We start from the raw sequence: 21,057 nt of genomic DNA, 5'->3' as shown, positions 1-21,057 counted from the left end.
ATGATGATTTGAACATTTTTTATGCACTTTCTGACATGAAGCATATTGTGCATACTGCACTGTTGATAAATTATTCAAGCTACCTGTTCAGGTGACGAAAGATCCATCTGGGTTCCATAATTATCCAGTGTGTGTTAGTGTTTGACAGTATGAATGCCACAGACCATTTCCTTCCATCATGAAATTGACTTCCTGTCACAGTATTTGATTAAGAATTCTTTTAGAATAATGTGCAAAGAATACATTTTTGGCAAACAGGTATGTGAATGCTCTAAAAGGATATAGCCAGCAGCTCGTCATGTCTTGGTGCCTGTCAACAGTTTAGTCTAGGTCCAGCTGTTCCACAACCAGTAATTCACTGACTGCGCCTGAACATAGTAGACAGTTCCGCAGTGGTTAAAAAGTCAGTCTAAGTAAACTTCGTCTCAGTATATTTCGTTACACTCCACCACTGGATCTAACACAACCTAGTAGAAGGTCGCGTCAGGTAACCTTTGAGCAACCAGTGACGGTCCAGTCAAATGCGAGACGGTTAAATAGATTTAACCAATCAGACAACGGCTACTATTTAGGGATCGGGGGGACAGATCTCTCCACACAAAAAAATCAGCATATAGCACACTTATTTGACCTGCAGTATATACGCTTTGGGGTTTCTGTTGACATCGTTACCATTAGCTAATATTTCCGCAAATTAACATCCTTGAATATTGTCAAAAACACTATTTTCAGGGACAGTTTACTCACCGTTGTCATGGCAGTACGTACGCCGTGTGCATCACGTGGAAGCGATCGTACGCTAAATAGCATTCGGAATTGTTCGGGTACGAACCTTTTCGAGATAAAAAGTTCATAAGGGATGTGCGAATGTGCACTTTCGCGATTTGGTAAGTTGTTTTCTGATTGGTCAATCTCAAAGGTTACCTGACGCGACCTCCCATAAGGTTTTGTCAGACTCAGTGGTGGAGTGTAACGAGAAGTACTGAGGATAAGTTTACTTAGACTGGTTAAAGTGTCTGCTCGTCACGCCGAAGACCCAGGTTTGATTCCCCACATGGTTACAGTGTGTGAAGCCCATTCCTGGCGTCCCTGCCGTGATATTGCTGAAATATTGTTAAGAGCAGCATAAAACCATACCCAAGTCAGTCAGTCTCATTGAAGCCGTCCTCCTACATGTATGAAGCCTGTCGGAAGGTGGAAGTGGTAGGTAGTATTGGACATTGCTTCTTCTATTTTTGTAGCAGTGGTGTAAACACTGACCCTCCGCAGAAAAAGATTCCCTTCCCTTCCCCCTTCCCCCCTCCCCCACCCAACCACAACTACACACACATCTGACGTGTGCTGGTTGTTTCATGTAGATGCAAATGGGGCGAGTTGGGAAACCACCACCACACAGCTGACATGACATCATCAACACAAGGGAAATGGTCTGCATAGCGTTCCTCCCCTACAGTCTGAGGATCAGGATCAGCATTCTTAGTGAAAACACAAGGAAGCTTGTCACAAATGTATCAAATTACATTAGGGTGCACCCCCTGCCCCTGAACCCATTTCACCTTCTGCTGGATGATCCTACAGTTTGAGCTTGAGGGTTTTAACAATAGATATTCCAGGAAATGAATGCCAACATGGTAGAAGAACAAATAATGGAGAAGTGTTTATTATCTGTATTGTTTACTAGTTAGAACTCTTCAATACATAACCGGATGCACACTGACTTGAGAGAGTGTGACAAACTTTGGTATTTTCCCGAAGAAAACGTTTGTTTGTGTTATCTCCTGCAAACATTGAGGCTATTATATAATGACAACACTTTCATAATGGTAGCACATGCCTAGTTTCACGCCTGACAGTTACCCTTACCATAATGTATGACTATTAATTTACCAAAGACTGGTCAGTGCGAAAATTGTTACTTGCTATGTAACAAATACTACATGACATAGAGTAACAAATATGTATTTTATGAGCCTGCTACTGGGTGCAGCTTTGCTCCAACCACAACCGAGGCGTCTCGTCTGTAAACATGGTTCATGACATTTTCCGGGTGCCATGACAAGACGATCACACGATTATCCCTTTCATGGCAAGTTTTAGGATGGGTCTTTCAGTATGTCCGCAAACTTCTCTCCACTTCCCCATCCCTGCCTAGAGCTGATACACAAAGGGAATGTTCAGATCGCCAAGGTGCTTGGTGAACTCCTGTTCAAACACTTCGTTTTGGTACACTGTGAAGAGCTCTTTCCAGTCGCCCACGGTCCCTGTAACACATATAATAGTCCCAATAACTGGACAGCAATGTTGTGTGTGGCTTGAAGAGCTGAACAGACCATGCAAGTGCTATACTAACCCATCTTATTGGTTAGAGAAGACCCTATTGCAGATATCAAGTAGGTATTAACATCTTTAGGCAAGGTAGGTGGGTTATAGAAAAAGGGCCCATTTGTAAATATAGCCTCAGCTTGTTGAGAATGTTTGCAGTATTCCAGCTACATATATATGGCAGCGGCCTGCAGATAATCAACTCTGCTCCAGACACTCTAGTGATTGCCATGATTATGGATCTACGCATATGAGATACAATGACGTGTCTGTCAGTCACATCAGCGAGGTGGCGGAGCACCCGATCCCGTTAATCACCTCTTATGGCTGGGTTTTACTTTAATTGTTTGTATTTTAACCACAATATCTGAGGCAGCAGTCACCATTCCCCAGTAAAAATCCTGGAAGACCAGACTTTTCAGATCTTCCGGAGTAGCGGAGACTAGTTATTGTCACAATTAAGGGACTTCCTTCACAAAATGTGCTTATGTATGGAAGCTGTCCATCACATGACATGATGAGCAGCATCAGAGGTGGACACCCAGCGTAATATAAGACCACAGTCGTCAGCTCCTCGTCTACTTAAGATGTTACCATGGTTAGAGACCAGCCTGGGAGGTCGACATTTCGCACTTTCATATGCCATTGAGCTACGGGAAAACCTCCTGTTTCTTAATAAATAAACAAAACCATTACCTATTTGTATTCCATTTTACACCATTTCGACCCTACATAACCTTGATTATACTATTATAGCAGTGAGCACGTCACAATTTCCAGACGCTCATGATGTCAATCACTGGACTGAGCCAGACTCAATTGCTCACATCCCGCCGCAATCACGCTGGGATTACTGCTGAGTGCAGCCTTAAACAACGAGCTAGCGACATCGCAATTTCAAGATTTCATAAAGACTGCAGCACCCTTTCGTAGCAAAGGCGATATTTTGCTGTCAATTGAATACACGTCTTCATGGTTCGTCATAGGGTTCTGTTTCATGCTGTCGAAGGTGCAATGTCGAGCTATTCTGTCAATCAAAGCGTCCTCGAGATTCCTTTTGCCCAGAAATTCGGCCAGTTCTTTGATTGCGCCTGGGAGATCCTGTAAGAAAGTAGACAGCCTGAAAATTCCAAATCAATATATGTCATATAAAAACAGCTTTGCAATAAACCGCATAATTGAAATGTTGAGTGGTGTATTGATAAACAGTTGTATTAATCGTATACTCGGACATACGTTTGGATAGGGCAAACGCGGTATTGATCACATCCATTATCAGTGAATTATAAAAATTAGAAAATAAACAATGATCAACCAGCCACTGTGTATTTAGCATGTGTGAACACGTAGTGCTACCACTGCATACTCGTTTGATCTGTTTCCTAACACTGTATTGACCATTCTTGCATGCCCGTTCAAACATCTTCAAAACCAGACATTAACACGGGCTTGATGTATATACACTTTTTCACATTGTTTCTCACATGAAAAGTTATCAAAATATTTTAAAAATGAGTCGTTGTTGCTTATTTATAGCTGGTGTGCTGTGGTCAAGTTTCTATGATAGAAAACGTTAACTCCACCCTTACAGGGCTCGCTTTTCGGTAAACATACATTAACAACAAGTGTTTGCCACTGATATGGCAATGCCCGCCGCCGCTAAAGAAGAATAAAATATTTACAACTTATTCACTACTTTTTACTGTTTGGTCACAAAGGACGCATGAAACTGAAGACAAATTGAAGACACTGGTTGCAAAATATTTTGTGAGATATCGCGGTAACATAAGTTTGAACAAAAAGACACAGTCATCAATATGCATTACCTCCAATTTCAGTCGAAGTCAAACTTGTTGCCACGGAAACGCCAAAACTAATTTATTCAGAATTCCAAAACGATCAAAAGGCACCAGTGCACCACTAGACCAATCAATCAATCAGAGTTCTGCTCCGGACGGGCGGGGTGCATTTTAATACCCCCCGCAAAACGCGTTGCGCGGGATAAACAAGGGACAAAGTGTTGTGCTCACATTGTAAATAAGATCAAGTTTACCCAAATCAACTGTCTGTATAATCCTCCAACTTCGGCTGTCATCAAAATTGAAGAAATTGGGTACAGCAGTGCATGAGATATTGCGTTAACAAGAGTTTGAAAAGAGGTCAGAGTCGTGGTGACCTTGAAAATAAGGTCAAGGCCACCTAAACTAGTGTCTGCACAATCCCCCAATGTAGGCTGTTGCCAAATTTGAAGACACTGGGTACAACAGTTAATGAGATATCGCGTTGACACGAAACGGGACATACGTACGGACGTGCAGATGCTGCTGAATACATAGTCCCCCGAGTTGCGGCGGGGGATAACTAGAGCTGGTTAACCGAAGTGCCGCAAGCCCTCGAGATAAAAGGACTGGCTACCGCCAACAACCATCTATGTGGACATGGTGCGAACATGATCCTGATTCCTCTGCCACTGTACAGTGGTGGGCAGCGGGGTTCAAGATGGGAAGAAAAGATCCAAGGTCACGAAAGAACTACAACTTGCCGCCACTCAGTAATATAAATTATGTGATACGGATCACATACAAGGCATATCTCATGTGAGAGATCAGAATATTCTGAGGAATTATCAGGCCATGACAAAGGTTTTAGTACTCTGGGTTCCAAGGCTTATGGCACCTGGTCACCAGCACTCCCGGCTCATTATCTGATATGAGAAATTTCGTCGTTTTGGAGCAGACCCAACTCATTTGTTTGGAGAGTTGTAACAGTGTGACCATCTAGGCTACCATAGGCTACACCGGCAAAGCAGTGGGTACATGCTGCTTCCAAGACAATAAATTCTGATCAATCTGTTTGCATGGTGATGACTTTGGTACTCTTGGATTCCAAAGAATCCTACTGGTACACTTCCTGGAAAATGGACAGACCATTACTAGTCAATATTGTGTTAATCGGCGAAGCATCTGCGTGACAATATCACGGCTAAACGTCGTGGAAAACGTACTGAAGACACATTGCTCTAAAACGACATTTTTGATAACAATAAATAATCAGCACATCCATTGTCGCCGCCTATCATCAATGATACCTTATTCAGACGCGTCTTGTAGGACAGAGGGTCCTGATCCCCAAAGCACTTGTGGCACAGCCACATTCACGATTCTATAGATGATGAATCGGAACGGTGTTCAAGAAGGAAACAATCCATCTATAAAAGCAGTATCTGTTATAGGTGATTGAGCTCTCAAGAACGGCTATGGCATTTCTTGCACGATAAGCTTTTCATTTGTTATACGTTGCATAGATTAAACCCAGACTCGTGATGCAATAGGCTCAAAACGAATAGAAGAGTTGTATTTGTAACAACGAACACGTCTCATGAACACCCTACATGGCAGTTCCCAGCAGCTAAATGATTAATGATTAAGTGATTATTAAGTGGCAGAATATTATCAAACTTCACTTTGGGTGAAAAAGAGAGAAGTAACTGCCTGCGTTCCACGTGCAACCAATTTAATTTCTGTAACCGAAGCTTTAGGGAACGGAATTTAAAGTGCTACATTTTCTATCCTCACCTTTTTCATATCCTCGTAGAAGACGATGTGAACATTGGCGTTGTGTCGCTCCTGCCACCATCCCCGCGTGAAGTCAAACCATGATCCGTGGTCCACTGTACAGAAATACAGCAATACACAACAAATACTCCTATATATCACCACACGTTTCATAATAATACAAAGACAAGGCAATCCAGTTGTTAAAACATTCGCTCGTCACGACGAAGACCCGAGCTCGCTTCCCTACATGAGGACAATACGTAAAGGTCATTTCTGGTGCGTGATGTTGCTGAGCGGCCTATAACCACACTCAATCAATCAGTCACCATAATACTTGCCCTCAGACTGACAGACCTATCAATAACGTGTGTAGAATTATTTTTAAAAAAAAACTTCTGAAAGATTCACATATGCAAGTGTAAAACTGAAGCGTATACAACTGTTATTATATAACTTTATCGTTGAAGTGCTGTCTCCCCAATTCACTGCGTAGAGCAGAAACCCTTAGGCATGTCACAATTTACGGTCGCAGTCAATCCCGATGTTCTTCGTATATCTATGTATGTCACCGTACCCGTGGCACCGTATCCCAGACACTGTGCCCGTGGTACCGTATTCGAGACACCGTACCCGAGAGACCGTTCCGTGCTCGTGGGTTTCACCCAAGTGTTACATATCTTGTGAAGTGCGTCATCATTTGGGGAGTTCATCCCATGTAAAGCTGACTCGCAGCGAAGTATTTGAAATGCTCTTCAAAACAGCTAAAAGTTCAGACTCACTCAACCAATTATTCAATGGCTACTTAAACAGTTATATGTGGTGACGCTGCTGATGAAATTTGATATGCGGGATTAGTGGTCTGTTTAGAGAGTATTCGGTACAGCCAGGCAGGATTATAGACAATGTGCTTTTGAAATTAGAGTGAGGTTCTGCTTGGGATTCAGGTCTGAGTGAAAGAGAATGGCGGCATCCGTGATTCAGGGGATTGACACTCTGATGCACAGTGCTATATACAATGCTTAGCTTCCTCAGAATATGGTCTACATACAATCAGGCGGCAGTGTGGGTTAACGACAAAACCAGACATCTAAGTAGAGATATGAGAGTGAAATGCTTTCAGTGAGAATCCTTCGATTATGAGAATTGACACTGATAACTGAGCGTTACGCTTGGGATATGGAGAAAGATCTCTTGTTTGCAGGAGGAATTGGACAACTGACATAACGTCTAGTACGGCTCCACGAATATTGACATGCGATCCTATGTCGTCTGCCCTGCACGGCCATATAATGTCATAGACGCATTTTGGATTGACATTATCTCATACTTGCAATCCCTCTCAGCGAGCCGTGTCTAGGCATAAGCGAGTAAGTATCTGGCTAATTGTACAGTCTGAGCAAATGGCAGTTCTTACTGTTTCACACGTTACCATAACCTTTTAAAGACACGAATTACTCAACGGTATACCATAGTGAACCCGGCCTTCAGTGTGACGAACACATACTATTTAACCACTGGGCTATTCCACCGCCATGTATCTTTTTGAAACATATGAATTTGCTGTATCAGCTGAGAGAGTGTGAGTGATGTATTTGAAAAAATTCACGTTATTTCCCCTAAATTGTTCAATTTTACAACTTCCCTGCCATGGCATCTCACGTATCAGGGCGTCAGACATCATTGAACTTCCATCTTTCAGATGATGCGTTGAGGTACAGGCAGGTCAAACTCAATCAGCGCCAAATCCCAGTTTTAATATTATCCGTTACACTGCCATGTGGAGTCTAACCAGGGAGAATACAAGGCGAGTAGATTATCTCTAACCTGTTACGGTCTCCTTGGTCTAACAAACCGTAGTTGAAGGTAGCATCAACTAACCTTTTGAACTGTCGTAAACTGCGCTATATCCAGTAATGTTATTGGAGCGTTTTTGTGTTGGTATACACGCGATATTCAGCAATATACTAGTATTTGCCTGTGGTCTGTAAATGCTCCACCAAACAAGAACTAGTGTTCGATCAAGTTTGGATTCTGAAGTATGTTCAGAGCATCCCATCGCTACAGTGGCGTGGTTGGGCACTGTGAGTGGCTGCAAGGCACCATTCCCCTTGACGTAAACTGCCATACTTTATTCCCAGGTCTGCCTTGCTGTAGCTATATTACTAACATATGGCATTGATATAAGGGGGATACTGCAGACAAACATTCCCTCACATCTTCAGCAACAAATGCTTGTCGTAAGAGGTGACTAACGGGATCGGATAGTCAGGCTTCACTAAGTTGGTCCACACATGTTATTGTATCCCTATTGCGCAGATCGATGTTCATGACGCCGATCACTCGATAGTCTGGTTCAGGCTCGGTTATTTACAGACCACAGCCACATAGCTGGAACATTGAGGCGTAAAACAACAAACAAACTTCCCAAAGTATATGATCATTAACTGTGTCATCCCTCCCTGTGTAACGTGGACCAAGGTGCCCGACTCACCGTGTCCCGACAGGAACATATAGAGGAACTCGGGCCACGTCCCCTGGAAGTTTCCGAATGAAGAGCTGGACTTGTAGAAGTGGTAGTACGACACACACAGGTCCTTGGGGTTACGGAACAGCACCACGATCTGGGAAGCAACGGTCAAGACAACATAGTAAAAAAGTTTCGAACTAGGCCAAAACGGATAAGGATGTTGCTGTTATGATCTATAGATTCATTCAAAGATTTGCATGAAGCTGTATATATATATACTACAGTCAGATTGTGAAATCAGTCATTTCGTGAAATCTTAATGACTAAAAATTTCAGTCATTTCGTGAAAAGACGACTAAGAATATTTTATACCCGTGAAGGTCCGGGTTAGACTATTGGTCTTCAATAACCCATGCTTGTCGTAAGAGATGACTAACAGGAAAGGCTGGTAAGGCTTAATGTCTTGGTTGACACATCGGTTCCCAAATGCGCAGATCGATGCTCATGTTGTTGATCACCAGACTCGATTATTTACAGACCGCAGCCATATAGCTGGAATATTGCTGGGTGCGGCGTAAAACTAAACTCACTCACACTAACGCTATTTATTCAACCCCAAGGCAAAGCAAAGGGATTTGAGGGTCTCTTTACAAAGACAATCATTTTGAAAACACGAACAAATTCGAAAACCTTGGATAATGTATGACTATAGGTCCTTTTGACTCGAAAGTCGTCGACGAGAGTGAGTGGAATGAATAGGTTGTGACATGAGAAAGTCAGATTGCGACCAACATTGTTACGAGACGACCCGTCTTTTGCTGTCTTTCTATTGTTCTCTGTACTGCTGTATAGCACCTGCAGTCGGTGTTTGTATTACAGGAGGGGTACGCTCAATAAATATAACACCGATAACAACTAGGGCTGGTCTGAGTTAACGGCGCTTCTGCGCTTACTCCATTGTAATACAAACCAGTATAAGCGATATTGTGCAGTTGGCAAGGTACAATTATGAGGATTCGCAATCTAAATTTCAGTTTATTCGATTTTTTTCTTTTGTTTTGTTTTTCTGTGTAGAATTTTGTTTAGAGTGAAATTCATCTGTACGTTTTCACTGCAAACAGACTATCGTGACAGTGATATGAACATGTGAGGAAATTGTTGATATGTTTACTAGCATTCATTCAAGGATCTGCATGAAGTCGTATGTACATCAGAACTGAACTACCCTTATAGCTCTGAACTACCACAAAGCTATCTTTGGAGTTGCATTCCAGTGACTTTCACCCTGTCAGACGCCATGGTGCCTATTCATTTACTACACTCCGTTGCAACTCGCCGTTTTATTGAACCCCAAATTTGAACCATACAAAAGATACATTTGTAGGACTTCAGTAATCAATACATACAGTCAGTTCATGACATACAGGTCATTAATTTCGTTCAGAAATGGATCGGGAATCTACTGGAGACCTGACATCTACCACAAACCTGGGGCTCCTTTCACGGAGCAACCTTTAGTAAGGAGGCCCAGACGTCTATTTCTGTGGACAGGGAGTCTGACCTGACGTCTGTTGTGAACCTGGCGGTTCTTGAAAAGGAAATGCGGCATACACCGGAGACGTCCATCGATTTCTCCGTGACGTTGTCAGGGTGCAGTGGCCGACTATCAAATACATCTTACTCAATGAAACATTTCTGTATCACCACAAGAACATTCAGGAAATATGTTTAGACCCTAGGCCACAGGCCCGTGAACATCAGGGTTAGACCTGGATCAGTGAGTGAGTGAGTGAGTTTAGTTTTATCTCTCTTCAGTTATCTCAATATTGATACTGTTTGCTGCGAGGTGTTGAAGCTTTAACAGGTATCTCATGAATGATCAGTGTATGTACTACTACTAGCGACATACGACATACATCAGCGTTTTACAACTTAAGGTCGTGTGTTCTACGAACTTTTTGACCTCCTTACATATGTATGATATTATTATCAGACGTCTGGTGTTATTACGAAATGTAATTACCAATGTTATTACCAAACATATGACTATCTTATCAACTGTGAGGTGTTATTACCAATTGTTTGATTTTACCAACATGCACGATGTCACTGCGGAATGTACTATCAGCTTAATGCATTTACGTGTATACCAAATGCAGGCCATTACAGTTTATGGTCTACTGCTTCGTCACCAGATTCTTGAAACTGTTACTCTTAAAAAGTAATTAGTGTTTTCAGTATTCATAACTGAAATGGCATGTTTTGCGATAATCTTTCTCAAATAGTGACCCTCCGTTACTTCAACCAAACATTATAATAAAATACTAACACCTGCTGAAGGTGGGGAAGATATACAAAGATGATCAGTCGGAAGTCGTCATAGTGTTCGACACAGTGATTGATCCACTTATCACAGAAAGCTAGGTAGCTGTGACGAGGTAAATATATCTGAGCCATAAGGAATTGATTTTTTGCCCTGACCTTTGCATCCATCAGCTGAGAAAAGAGGACGAATCTGCCTCTAGTGACCACAATGTGTGACCTACAGCGACCGAGTGCCGTCGTGTCCCAGACGTAATCCACGGTAAGCCACTGGTTTGTGAGGCAGAGGCTGACTTATTTACAGTCGTCTTTCATATAGCAGGGATGTTGTTTATGCGGTATAAAACAATATTCACTCAATAAATCGTCAGTAATGGCTGACAGATGGGTGTGACTATGTTTCGGCCTGGTTTCATGATTATAATTAAGCTAGTCGCATCCTCCTCACGTTGCATTTTCCGCCGTAATGATGCTGGAATATTGCTAAAACCCAACTAACTCACTCATTCAACTCCTTACCTTGCACTGTTTCTGTTTGATTTGTCTTGGCATCAGTTTCACCTGAAGATGGCTCTTGATGACTCTCGGGGATGGCATCGGATCGGCCAGCTCCAGACCGACCTCATTCAGGACGTCGTCTTTGAACTCGAGGAAGGGAGACCGGAAGTACACGGGCTTCTGGTAGGCCGAATCAAAATTCCCGTCACTCATCACCAGCCACAGGACTTCCTGCATCCATGTTGTTCCTGCGGGGCAGAATTGACTCTTATGTTAGTTCCAAACAAAGACTACAGTGTCTGGGTACACCTGAATGGAGAGCACATTTAAAGCCGCTATGAAACAGTTGTCTAGCTAAACCATGGCGTCGGCTTGCTGGGGGAGGAAGAGGTGGGGTGGGGTGGGGTGGGGGCAATGTCAAGTCATGCAGGTGTCACTACTGTAGTGGAACATGGGTATTGTGTCGTAAAACCCAGACACCATATATTCACCGGCTTGTTCCCATTTCGCCTACATCCTATTTCGCCCACACCGTTATCCAAAAAAATTTACCCTTGAGTGAACATATGATTTGTATGCTGTTCACTGTAGTTTAATGGACTAACCCAAATAATGAGGAACAAACTTGTGAGTCGGTTTGAGTTGGTCTGACCATGTTAATAGTATATATGGTAGTATATATATGTGTACATAAGCATATATCAAATAATGTAATATAATCATAAACTTGAACATATCAAGTTACGTCAAACCATAAGTGATTAAGCACATATGTATCAAATTCTATATCAAGTCATTGAAGATATCCCTTTAAGTTCATATCATTGTTCGCAACAAATCTAATTTATTTGCAGTTTAATTAAATGTCCAGCTCCATCCAGAAACTGCAGCACTGTCTTTCTTCCAGTTGCTAACTGGTACTTCAAGCGAGTCAATCTGTCACATGCGCGGGTATTGTGTAGTGAAACCCAGGAACTTTATACTCACCAGTCCGGTTATTATTTTGTGAAACCCGGGAAGTTTATACTCGTAAACGAGGGTACTGTGTTGTGAAACCCAGGGCCTATAAACTCACAAGAGCGGATATTGTGTTGTGAAACCCAGAAACTTAAAACTCACGAGTCCGGGTATAGTCTCGTGAAATCCTAGAACTTTATACTCGCGAGTCTGGGAACCCGTGAAAGTCCGGGGTAGAACAGACTTTCAGCAACTCATGCTTGCCAAAAAAGGCGACCCTGCTTGTCTTAAGAACACGACTAACGGGATCGGGTGGTCAGACTCGCTGACTTGGTTGACATGCCATAGGTTCCCAATTGCGTAGATCGATGCTCCTGCTATTGATCACTAGTCCAGACATGATTATTTACAGACCGCCGCCATACAGCTGGAATTTTGCTGAGTGCGGCGTAAAACTCACACACTCACTCACTCACGAGTCCGGGTATTGTGTCGTGAAACCCAGGAACTTTATACTAAGGAGCCCGAGGGACCAGTGCAGATCCGGGGTAGAATAGGCCTTCAGCATCCCATGCTTGCCTCAAAAGGTGACTACGCTTGTCGTAAGAGTGGGGTTGTGGGTCAGGCTCGCTGACTTGGTTGACACATGTCATCGTAACCCAGTTTCGCAGATCAATGCTCATGCTGTTGATCACTGGACAGTCTGGTCCAAAATCGATTATGCACAGTCACATAGCTGGAATATTGCTGGGAGCGGCGGAAAACTAAACTCACTCAATCACGAGTCCGACAATGGAACGTTCAGCTCACAAGCTCAGGTATTGTGTTGTGATATCCAGGAAGTCCATATCGACGATCTTATGCTGATATACAATTGTAGCAAAGCCAACCCACGCCCCCCACCCCCACCCCCACCCCCCTGTAACACAAGCCTTGGCTTACCATAATCACACTGGTAGGAATATATGCGATCAATGCTATCACTGCTCCTTACCCTGAGGCAGTGTTCGTACGAAGCCAAGTAGAAGTCCTTTTTTACGGTGCACAAGACCATACCATAAACCGGAGTTTCTAACCTCCAATACATTAAAGATTAACTGGAGGTTAAATCGCTTAATTGCGCCCATATTGGACTTTACATTAGGAGTTATATCCCCTTAATGGAAGTGGATTCGTGCGCTAGACTGCCCCATGTTCGTAAATCGATTAATGGCTTCCGTTTTCCGTTCGCTTTTTATACCCACTGAGGTCTGGGTTTTGCTTTTCTACTGGTTCTCGAGTAGCTTGTTAGAATACCACCGCTACGCGTCTATTCACCACGACCATGACTGTCTGAATACAACCCGTGCAGTAGTACACTCTTGAAGATGCACGACTTTGATTAACTCCTGGGGACCGTCTCAAAATGTCCAACAATATTTGTTTCCAGATAACTTTAATCGCTGGGTTATCAAAGTGAAATCAAATTCCAGATTTCTTTATCTGTAAATCAATCCTAACAAATACCAATAATACATCTGACGCCAGGTAGACTATGTGTTGAATTATTCAAACGTTTTGTCTTTGAGAATACCCTTATTGACGTGTTAAAAATAGTAATCCTTATGGAGGTGTTTTGTGTATAAAACAAACATATTTGATTGCACAATCTGAGAAGGGATTATTTATATTTATAACAAGTTTGATTCTTGAAATGTGTGGAGGACAGACAGCTAGAAGACTATGATTCGGTGCTCGAGAGTATCACTGACTCTCCTCGCATAAAACGGAGTGACGTTGTCTCCACTGATCAATACATTTTTATTCGTGAAATCAACTTCCGACACTTTGATTGAAACTCCATGTGAAGAAGTCTAGTAAAATAGATTTTTATACTTGCAAAAAAGGCTTCAAAATCGTTTCTGACTTGTCGGAGATACAACGGGTCAAAGTCTAACTTTGTTCCTCTGGTTACTTGTGTGAGAGCTTAAATAGTTCAGATAGTTTAATGTAATAATCCTGATTTAGAATACTGTGTCTAATAAATAGTGTAAAGCAAACATAGTTCTTTTCACATGAACAACAGCTGAACGACTTAAAGTCATGGTGTCGCATTCACAGTCAAATGTGTTAGTCATGCAACATGACCCCTGATAGTATCTACTTTATCGTTGTTCTGTAAGTGAAGTCTGTTTTCGAAATATGAATCCATACATTGTAAATGTTATGTCAGATTCGCGAAACTTTTTTCCCTTTACTCCATGTAATGGCAGTTAAGTAAGCAAGCCAGTAATGTTTTCGCCTTTTTACATATGTACATCTTGGTCTTGAATACCTATGGACAACATGTCATAGTAGTTAAGCCAACACAACTGTAGCCTACAACTGTCCTGGCCATGCCCTCCTTGTCTATCTTACACAGGCCTGCCCACGTTTGTCATGACACGTTGGCAACACCATACACGTATATTATTTGTTACACTATAGAAAACTGCAACATAAAACAATATAAGTAGAGCCGCGACTGTATTCATATTCAGTTCGCGTTCCTATGGGCAAGATGTGACAAGACCCTTTCTGTTGTCCCCTGCCAAGGTATTGCTGGACTATCGCTAAACCCGTCGTGAAACTAGAACTCACTCACTCAGTCAGTAAGTTTATGACAGGAGGTTATGAAACGGTTCCGAGTGAGTATGGATTTACGCCGCTTTCAGGAAAATTCCAGCGGGGGACACCAGAAACAGGCTCACACATTGTACCCATGTAGGGAACTGAACCCGGCTCTTTGGCGTGACGAGCGGACGCTTTAACCACTAGGCTACCCCACCGCCCTTCTGTATACTGTGATCATTCATACTAGTCGAACAACCAGACAACATACAATTACACGCGTTTACTTTTCTTTGAAATGTATAAATGGTATTATTCAATATTTTTATTCGTTGGCACAATTCCAGCTTTCACTGGCTCTAGGAAATGAATCATACAAAAGCGAGAAAAAATATACCTAATGGCATTTAATAACAGTCACATAATTGTTCGGCCAATCGGAACACGCTTTAACGACCCAGGGCAAATTGACTGCCACCTGATACCATGCATTGCACGCCACAGGTAAAACATAAAATCAAAACCACTGAGAAATAACCCAGTGCTTGTTCCAATAATTCCTCCGCTTTTCACAATCAATATAAATGGTCGGCCTCAGTTTCGCACCTTCCCGTAACGGAACACAGGTCATGGCGGCCGTAAATACCGTACTTGATTTCAACGTGACACACTGCCCTGTAATAAGCAGCACCATTTGGTTGTTACACTATACAGTCCATACAACCTGGTGTGTGTGTGTGTGTGTGTGTTTGTTTGTTTGTTTGTTTGTTTGTTTGTTTGTTTAAAGCCGCACTCCATATTCCATCTATATGACGGCCATTTGTAAATAACAGTCTGGGCAGACAATCCAAATAAATATCCATGTGTTTGGGATAAGATGACATGCATCAACAAAGTCAAGAACTCTGATTACCCCATGTTGTCACTCTCTCACCAGCGGCACAGCTACCATTATTAAAAAAACGGGCTTTCACATAAATGTTGCTGAAAAGGTTGGGCAAGCCCTGAGAACTATGTAAATATAAGGCTTTCCAGCCTGTCGGGCTTTCACGATAGAAGGCTTGGCACATGCCTGCTAACGACTAGCGTAGGTTGGTGAAGACCAGTTCTTACCCGGATGTTCACATATAAACAGAACCTGGCGTCCTCCTCGTCGCACCATGCGAGTCTGAACAAAGATTGTTTATGGGGAAACTCCGAGTCCTTATTTCACTGCACGACAGCATACACACGTGTTTGTGCATACTAGAACAGTCTCCTCCTGAGTGTACCTTTTGTCACCTCTATATCGTCATTGCCATAAAGTATACAGTATAGTTTATTGTCGAAGTAATCAATTTATCATTGTCAACTTATAACCTTACATTTCACATGTCCTAGAACTGTCTGTTGTAACGTTACAGACCAATACATGACTTTTGTAAGGTATACACAGGGACAAATACGGCTGCTCTCCATCAGCGATTTTGTTTTGAGCGTTTTTCTATTTTGGACTAATCCATATAAAAGGGACCAGACGTGACTGCTCTCTTTAAACGATTTTATTTGCACTTAAATATTCAAATATGACTTTCACCTGTAGTTTATCGATCTCCGACCAGACTGACCAGTCAATGATACTGTGACCAACCATGTTGAGTCTGACCACCCGATAAAGTCGATTGAATGCTGGTCCATGGAGAAATGGACACACTGATGAAGTCGGCGTTTGTGTTATTTTGGACATTGTTTAGTTTAGGTTACTAAACACTACTACAAATAAACAAACTGACGCTAACCCATTGATAATCTTTTAGGATCAGTCATGATCATGTAGCCAAATGCCACTACTATTGAGATTGTACTGCTCGTATAGCTGCTATTGTGACACCTGCTTGGTGTCTGGGGTTTTGTCTCTAGAAATGACGAATCATCATCCATTTACTCACATCCGTGTACCGTATCTAACATGTGTGAACTCCACTGCTTAGACGCATCATTTAACCGTTATGCAGCAACCGATGTAGGTGCGTGTTTGAGAGGGGATACTTCAAATCATGCTGATTAGCAATAGGATGTGAAATCAATTTAGTAATTGTGCTTGGGATCCCGTAGAACCACGTAAAGGTCTTACAGTGCATGTTTGCACACATCTATACAGGGTGACACAGTCACTCAGAAAAAGGCTATCTAGTGTGGGGAAATGACGTGGATATTGCACTATAACTGTAATAACTTGACGTCTATGTGCAGCATCTTGAGTTAACTATCTTTGATATCTAATCTTGCCGAATCTATTACAGAGAAGGGTACCACGTCAAACATGGACAAAAACTCCACCGCGACTATAGTAGTAGGCAGGGAGATGTACATCAACCGTACATCTGGCGATGGTAACAATGATGTACTTAGGGATATTGGTATTTTTAGGATTGATATTTTATCAATGTGTCAGGTAAGGAATATTATTCAGAATTTTAAAATTTACATATATGTCTAACTATTTTTGCCCAGTATTTATTGTTGTAGTACATAGCTGTTTAATATCTAGGGTTTAATTTCTTTGAGAGACATTTTAGGTGTGAAGGTGTAAAAGCATCGTTATCAAGGAAGTGTGGTTCTACATGTACACGTTAGTACCTACACCGAAACATTCATTGTAGTAAAGAAGCTGACTATCCATAGAACTTGGTTTTCCTCCATCTAGAGTTTAGTAGCACCTATAAAAGCCATATCGTAAATGAAGAGCCCCAATGGGTCAGACTATCCCAGATACAGACGGCATGTGGATGTTTTATGCTAGTTCTATTGCCAACATCCATGATGTTGCATATACATGTACCCTCACTGGTCAAAGAGGGTGAGGCAGGGCGAGATGGGGTTACCGTAAGTGGCCTTTGAAGTTTTAACTATCTGCATACAGGCGCTTGTTTGGATTTCGTACAAGTCAGCATTTGTGCAATTTTCATAGTGCAAGCCTACCGAGATGCCATACAGAAGTGTAACCCCTTAGGCACATTGTGCTGAACTGAATACACCCTTCTTTTTTCCTATAATACCCAGTGCAACGTGGGAAAACAATTTTTCAACACTGGGAGATTAAACGTCCTCTTTGGCGTATCAAGTATAAGTAATGGCTCTATTCGCAACACAACAGTGAGTGAGTTTAGTTTTACACCGCTTTTAGCAATATTCCAGAAATATCACGACTGCACACACTGTAACCGGACGTTCGGTGTGACGAGCGAACGCTTAACCGCTTAGCTGCTCCGACACCACTGAGTTGGGACAAATAAAGCTGTCACGGTAGAGAGACATTGTTTCATATGCCCCAGTTCCGCATCTGGAACAGTATGTACCGTCAGTATGGTCGTTTCCGAGTGTTCCGTCAAAACGGTCGTTTACTAATATGATGTAAACGGGTATAGGGTCTGTCGTGTGTGAGGAGAACTGGGAACCAGATACAACACTAACAGTGTCTGTCATTACACACGTGTTGTAAAGTCGCACACCGTACATTAAGCGAAGTGAAGGCATGAATTCACAATGTTACCGCCATTAAATTGGCATCAATATTATTATTTGTCTCTCCTCTACTTCACTCGACGTACTGACACTGGAAGCATGCAGCATGGTGTAGTTACCATAAAGAATGGCTCTCTGTGTGAACCCAAAATGTTGCTGTCAGGCCTTATTCGGTTTTAACGGTTATATCAATTATTTGTCGGGCAGAAGGAAGTGTACGCTTGAAAGCTGGATTTGACCAAAACACTAGGAGCGTTATCGAAACGATGCCGAAAAATTCGCCGAAACACTGCAAGCTTGAGGATCATACCTAAAGTACATTGGATATCCAATGCATATATTGGATAAGCATTTCATGTTTATTCTTTTCTAAACCACCAACAATGGACGTTTATCCGGCAGTTCACACGGTAATTCGTTGATTTCAAAAGATTGTATATCGCCATGTCTCCTTTCCATGACTATACAGTCAGTTAAGTCTCTATCTTCTCTCTTCAGTTGACACACGCCGAACAATAAAACCAGAGGATAAAATCATCTCTTGTGATTCAATATTGAGAATAGCTACCTTTCTCTGCTAATATTTGAATGTTTATACCCACAAACTTATGAAATCTGCATCTATACACATTATTCATTCAATCATATAGATGTCGCTTCATGAATATTTCACATCAACCCAGTCCGCCCTTCTTTTCGGACTAATTGCTTGAACAAAGTATTTATGCAATAACAAAATATGACCAACCCGTCCAGATTTTCACTTGACTCGGACGAACGGACATGATGTTTATAACAGTCGTGATGCGGGTAGTATATGGCAAACTAATTGCTCCATCTATATCGAACATAAATGTCAGTAATATCTCAGTTGTTGCATGTAAACAATAACATCGATTCCAGATATTAAGTGCCTTCGCGATAATGTCACAGGAGTTTTGTTAACAAATGCGGTTAGTGCCATTACCTGCTTTCGGGTAGGTAACGATGAACACGTCGTCATCTCGCACCTCAAAATCCTTCACGGCGTCAAGAACATCCGGAGGAGTATATCCGAAAAACAAAATGCCTTCATAAACATGTTCTCCTGGTAACTTGTGAAGGATTTCAGTGGTCATATTTCTAATTCTTCCAACGCGCTGGAAGTCTCACGAGAACGGAATCCAGCGCTGCCGTAATGTTTTCTATTTGCGGGACATGTTGACAGTTCGGTCGCTTGTGACTCGGGCGAGTTGATATTATCGAAGGGGGGGACAGGTCTGTTCCGTGCTATCGATTGTCACGTTAATGAAATTGTTGTGGTGTATAATCAATTCAAAGGTGGAGTAATTATCGTTTTCGTTAGCATATTAGTATTACTTTTTAATTCATGATGAAAAAGACAATTATTCAAAGTTACTCATGGGCGTCCACATCCCACGGTAGTGAATTAAATGACCCTGTATCGCACGGACCAGTGAGCATGTAGCAGACGATAAATCGTAGACCTGATTGTTTTTATAGCAAACTGATTGCACAGCTATGCTTGGCTGCTTGGTTGTGATTGCACAGCTATGCTTGGCTGCTTGGTTGTGATTGCACAGCTATGCTTGGCTGCTTGGTTGTGATTGCACAGCTATGCTTCACATAGACTGGTAGTAATGGAGGCTGAATGAAATAATCAAGACTAATTCATAAGTGTTCGAGCGTGCGTCATTTTGTCACTATGCACCTTTCACAAGAAAGGGATTATATACAGATGGTTGTTACAAGACGTGACTGAATCTGGCTATAGTAGCGCATATTTAAGCAATTCTCCATCAATATCGTGGCTGGATGGCACTAAAATTTTAACAGTGCGTTTCACGTTATGTCCATAAAGGGATTCGAACCCGGGCGTTCGACCAGCAAATGCTTTAACCACTAGCCGCTGAAATAATGCTGTTCAGAATAACTGAATAAGTTAGCTTGCTATGTACAGAAGGAAACAAAGAATATGACGCTGTCAAATACAAATCGCGCGACTAAGATTTGGTGAAACCTGGATTCGAACAACCAGTTTCCACTTTGTTTACTGAATATGTACAAATATTTTCATGGAGAGCTCCGAGAGGTGCGTATCACTACATTCTACCTCTGGCCCTTGTGAGGTACTTCTGTTTGTGCCTGAAACCTCAAAGGATTTTAACATAACCTTCGGGTGTTTATGTTTTTAATAGGATACCTGTTTGCATAAACCTTCTTTATATGTTCTCGTCACCTATACATACAGTCAGCTAACAACTCTGATTTCTCACACACTTGCTCATTCGTATCTTACACGACTAAAGGTTAGTCGACTCTTTCGTCAGCTTTTGTCTTGTGTTGTACGAAAACGAGACCGAAAGACACAACAAATTCATGAAGAAACCTAACCCTGAATTGTCCACCAAAATATGACACCGACCGCCCCGCGATAACAATGTCAATACACACAAGCCGACCATGAGATCGATTGGAGTCAATTTAGCTTTCGATCGTAATTGCAAAACGGTTTACAGATCGTGTGGATGAATACATTGCCACATCCTGTTTCAGTCGAAATCTTTGACCGAATGAGTCGGCCACTTATCTCGGGTTGCCCTTTCTCAGGGCTCACTTCCCGATCCCCCTCAGTTGTCTATCGAGCGATATGTATTCCATGACTACAAATGCCGATCAAACAATTACACATGAAGTATTTCCAAGAATTATTGATGAGTTTTATTTACGACATATGCACCGGAAGCCGTACCTTATCAACGTGCCGGGTGTCTGGAAGTTTTCCACAATGGCATTCATGCGTATTTATGTTGTAATTAAAGACGTATTTTGAAATCCTGG

General features: G+C 42.1%; 1 protein-coding gene across 1 annotated transcript; it reads right to left on the bottom strand.

Annotated features, from left to right (window-relative positions):
* Positions 1-1,644: 1,644 nt before the first annotated feature.
* On the bottom strand, positions 1,645-19,479 carry LOC137282406 (sulfotransferase 1C4-like). Its single transcript, XM_067814154.1, has 6 exons — positions 19,184-19,479; positions 11,188-11,414; positions 8,371-8,500; positions 5,898-5,992; positions 3,246-3,423; positions 1,645-2,261 (listed from the first exon to the last, which is right to left on the bottom strand). The coding sequence occupies exons 1-6, from the start codon at positions 19,332-19,334 to the stop codon at positions 2,149-2,151; spliced, it is 894 nt and encodes a 297-aa protein (XP_067670255.1). The 5' UTR covers positions 19,335-19,479; the 3' UTR covers positions 1,645-2,148.
* Between the last annotated feature and the right edge of the window lie 1,578 nt (positions 19,480-21,057).

The sequence above is a fragment of the Haliotis asinina genome, chromosome 4 (assembly GCF_037392515.1).
Source record: "Haliotis asinina isolate JCU_RB_2024 chromosome 4, JCU_Hal_asi_v2, whole genome shotgun sequence".
Classification (NCBI taxonomy): domain Eukaryota; kingdom Metazoa; phylum Mollusca; class Gastropoda; order Lepetellida; family Haliotidae; genus Haliotis; species Haliotis asinina.
The sequence above is the reverse complement of the archived record's forward strand: the minus strand, read 5'-3'. Positions and strand labels throughout refer to the sequence as shown.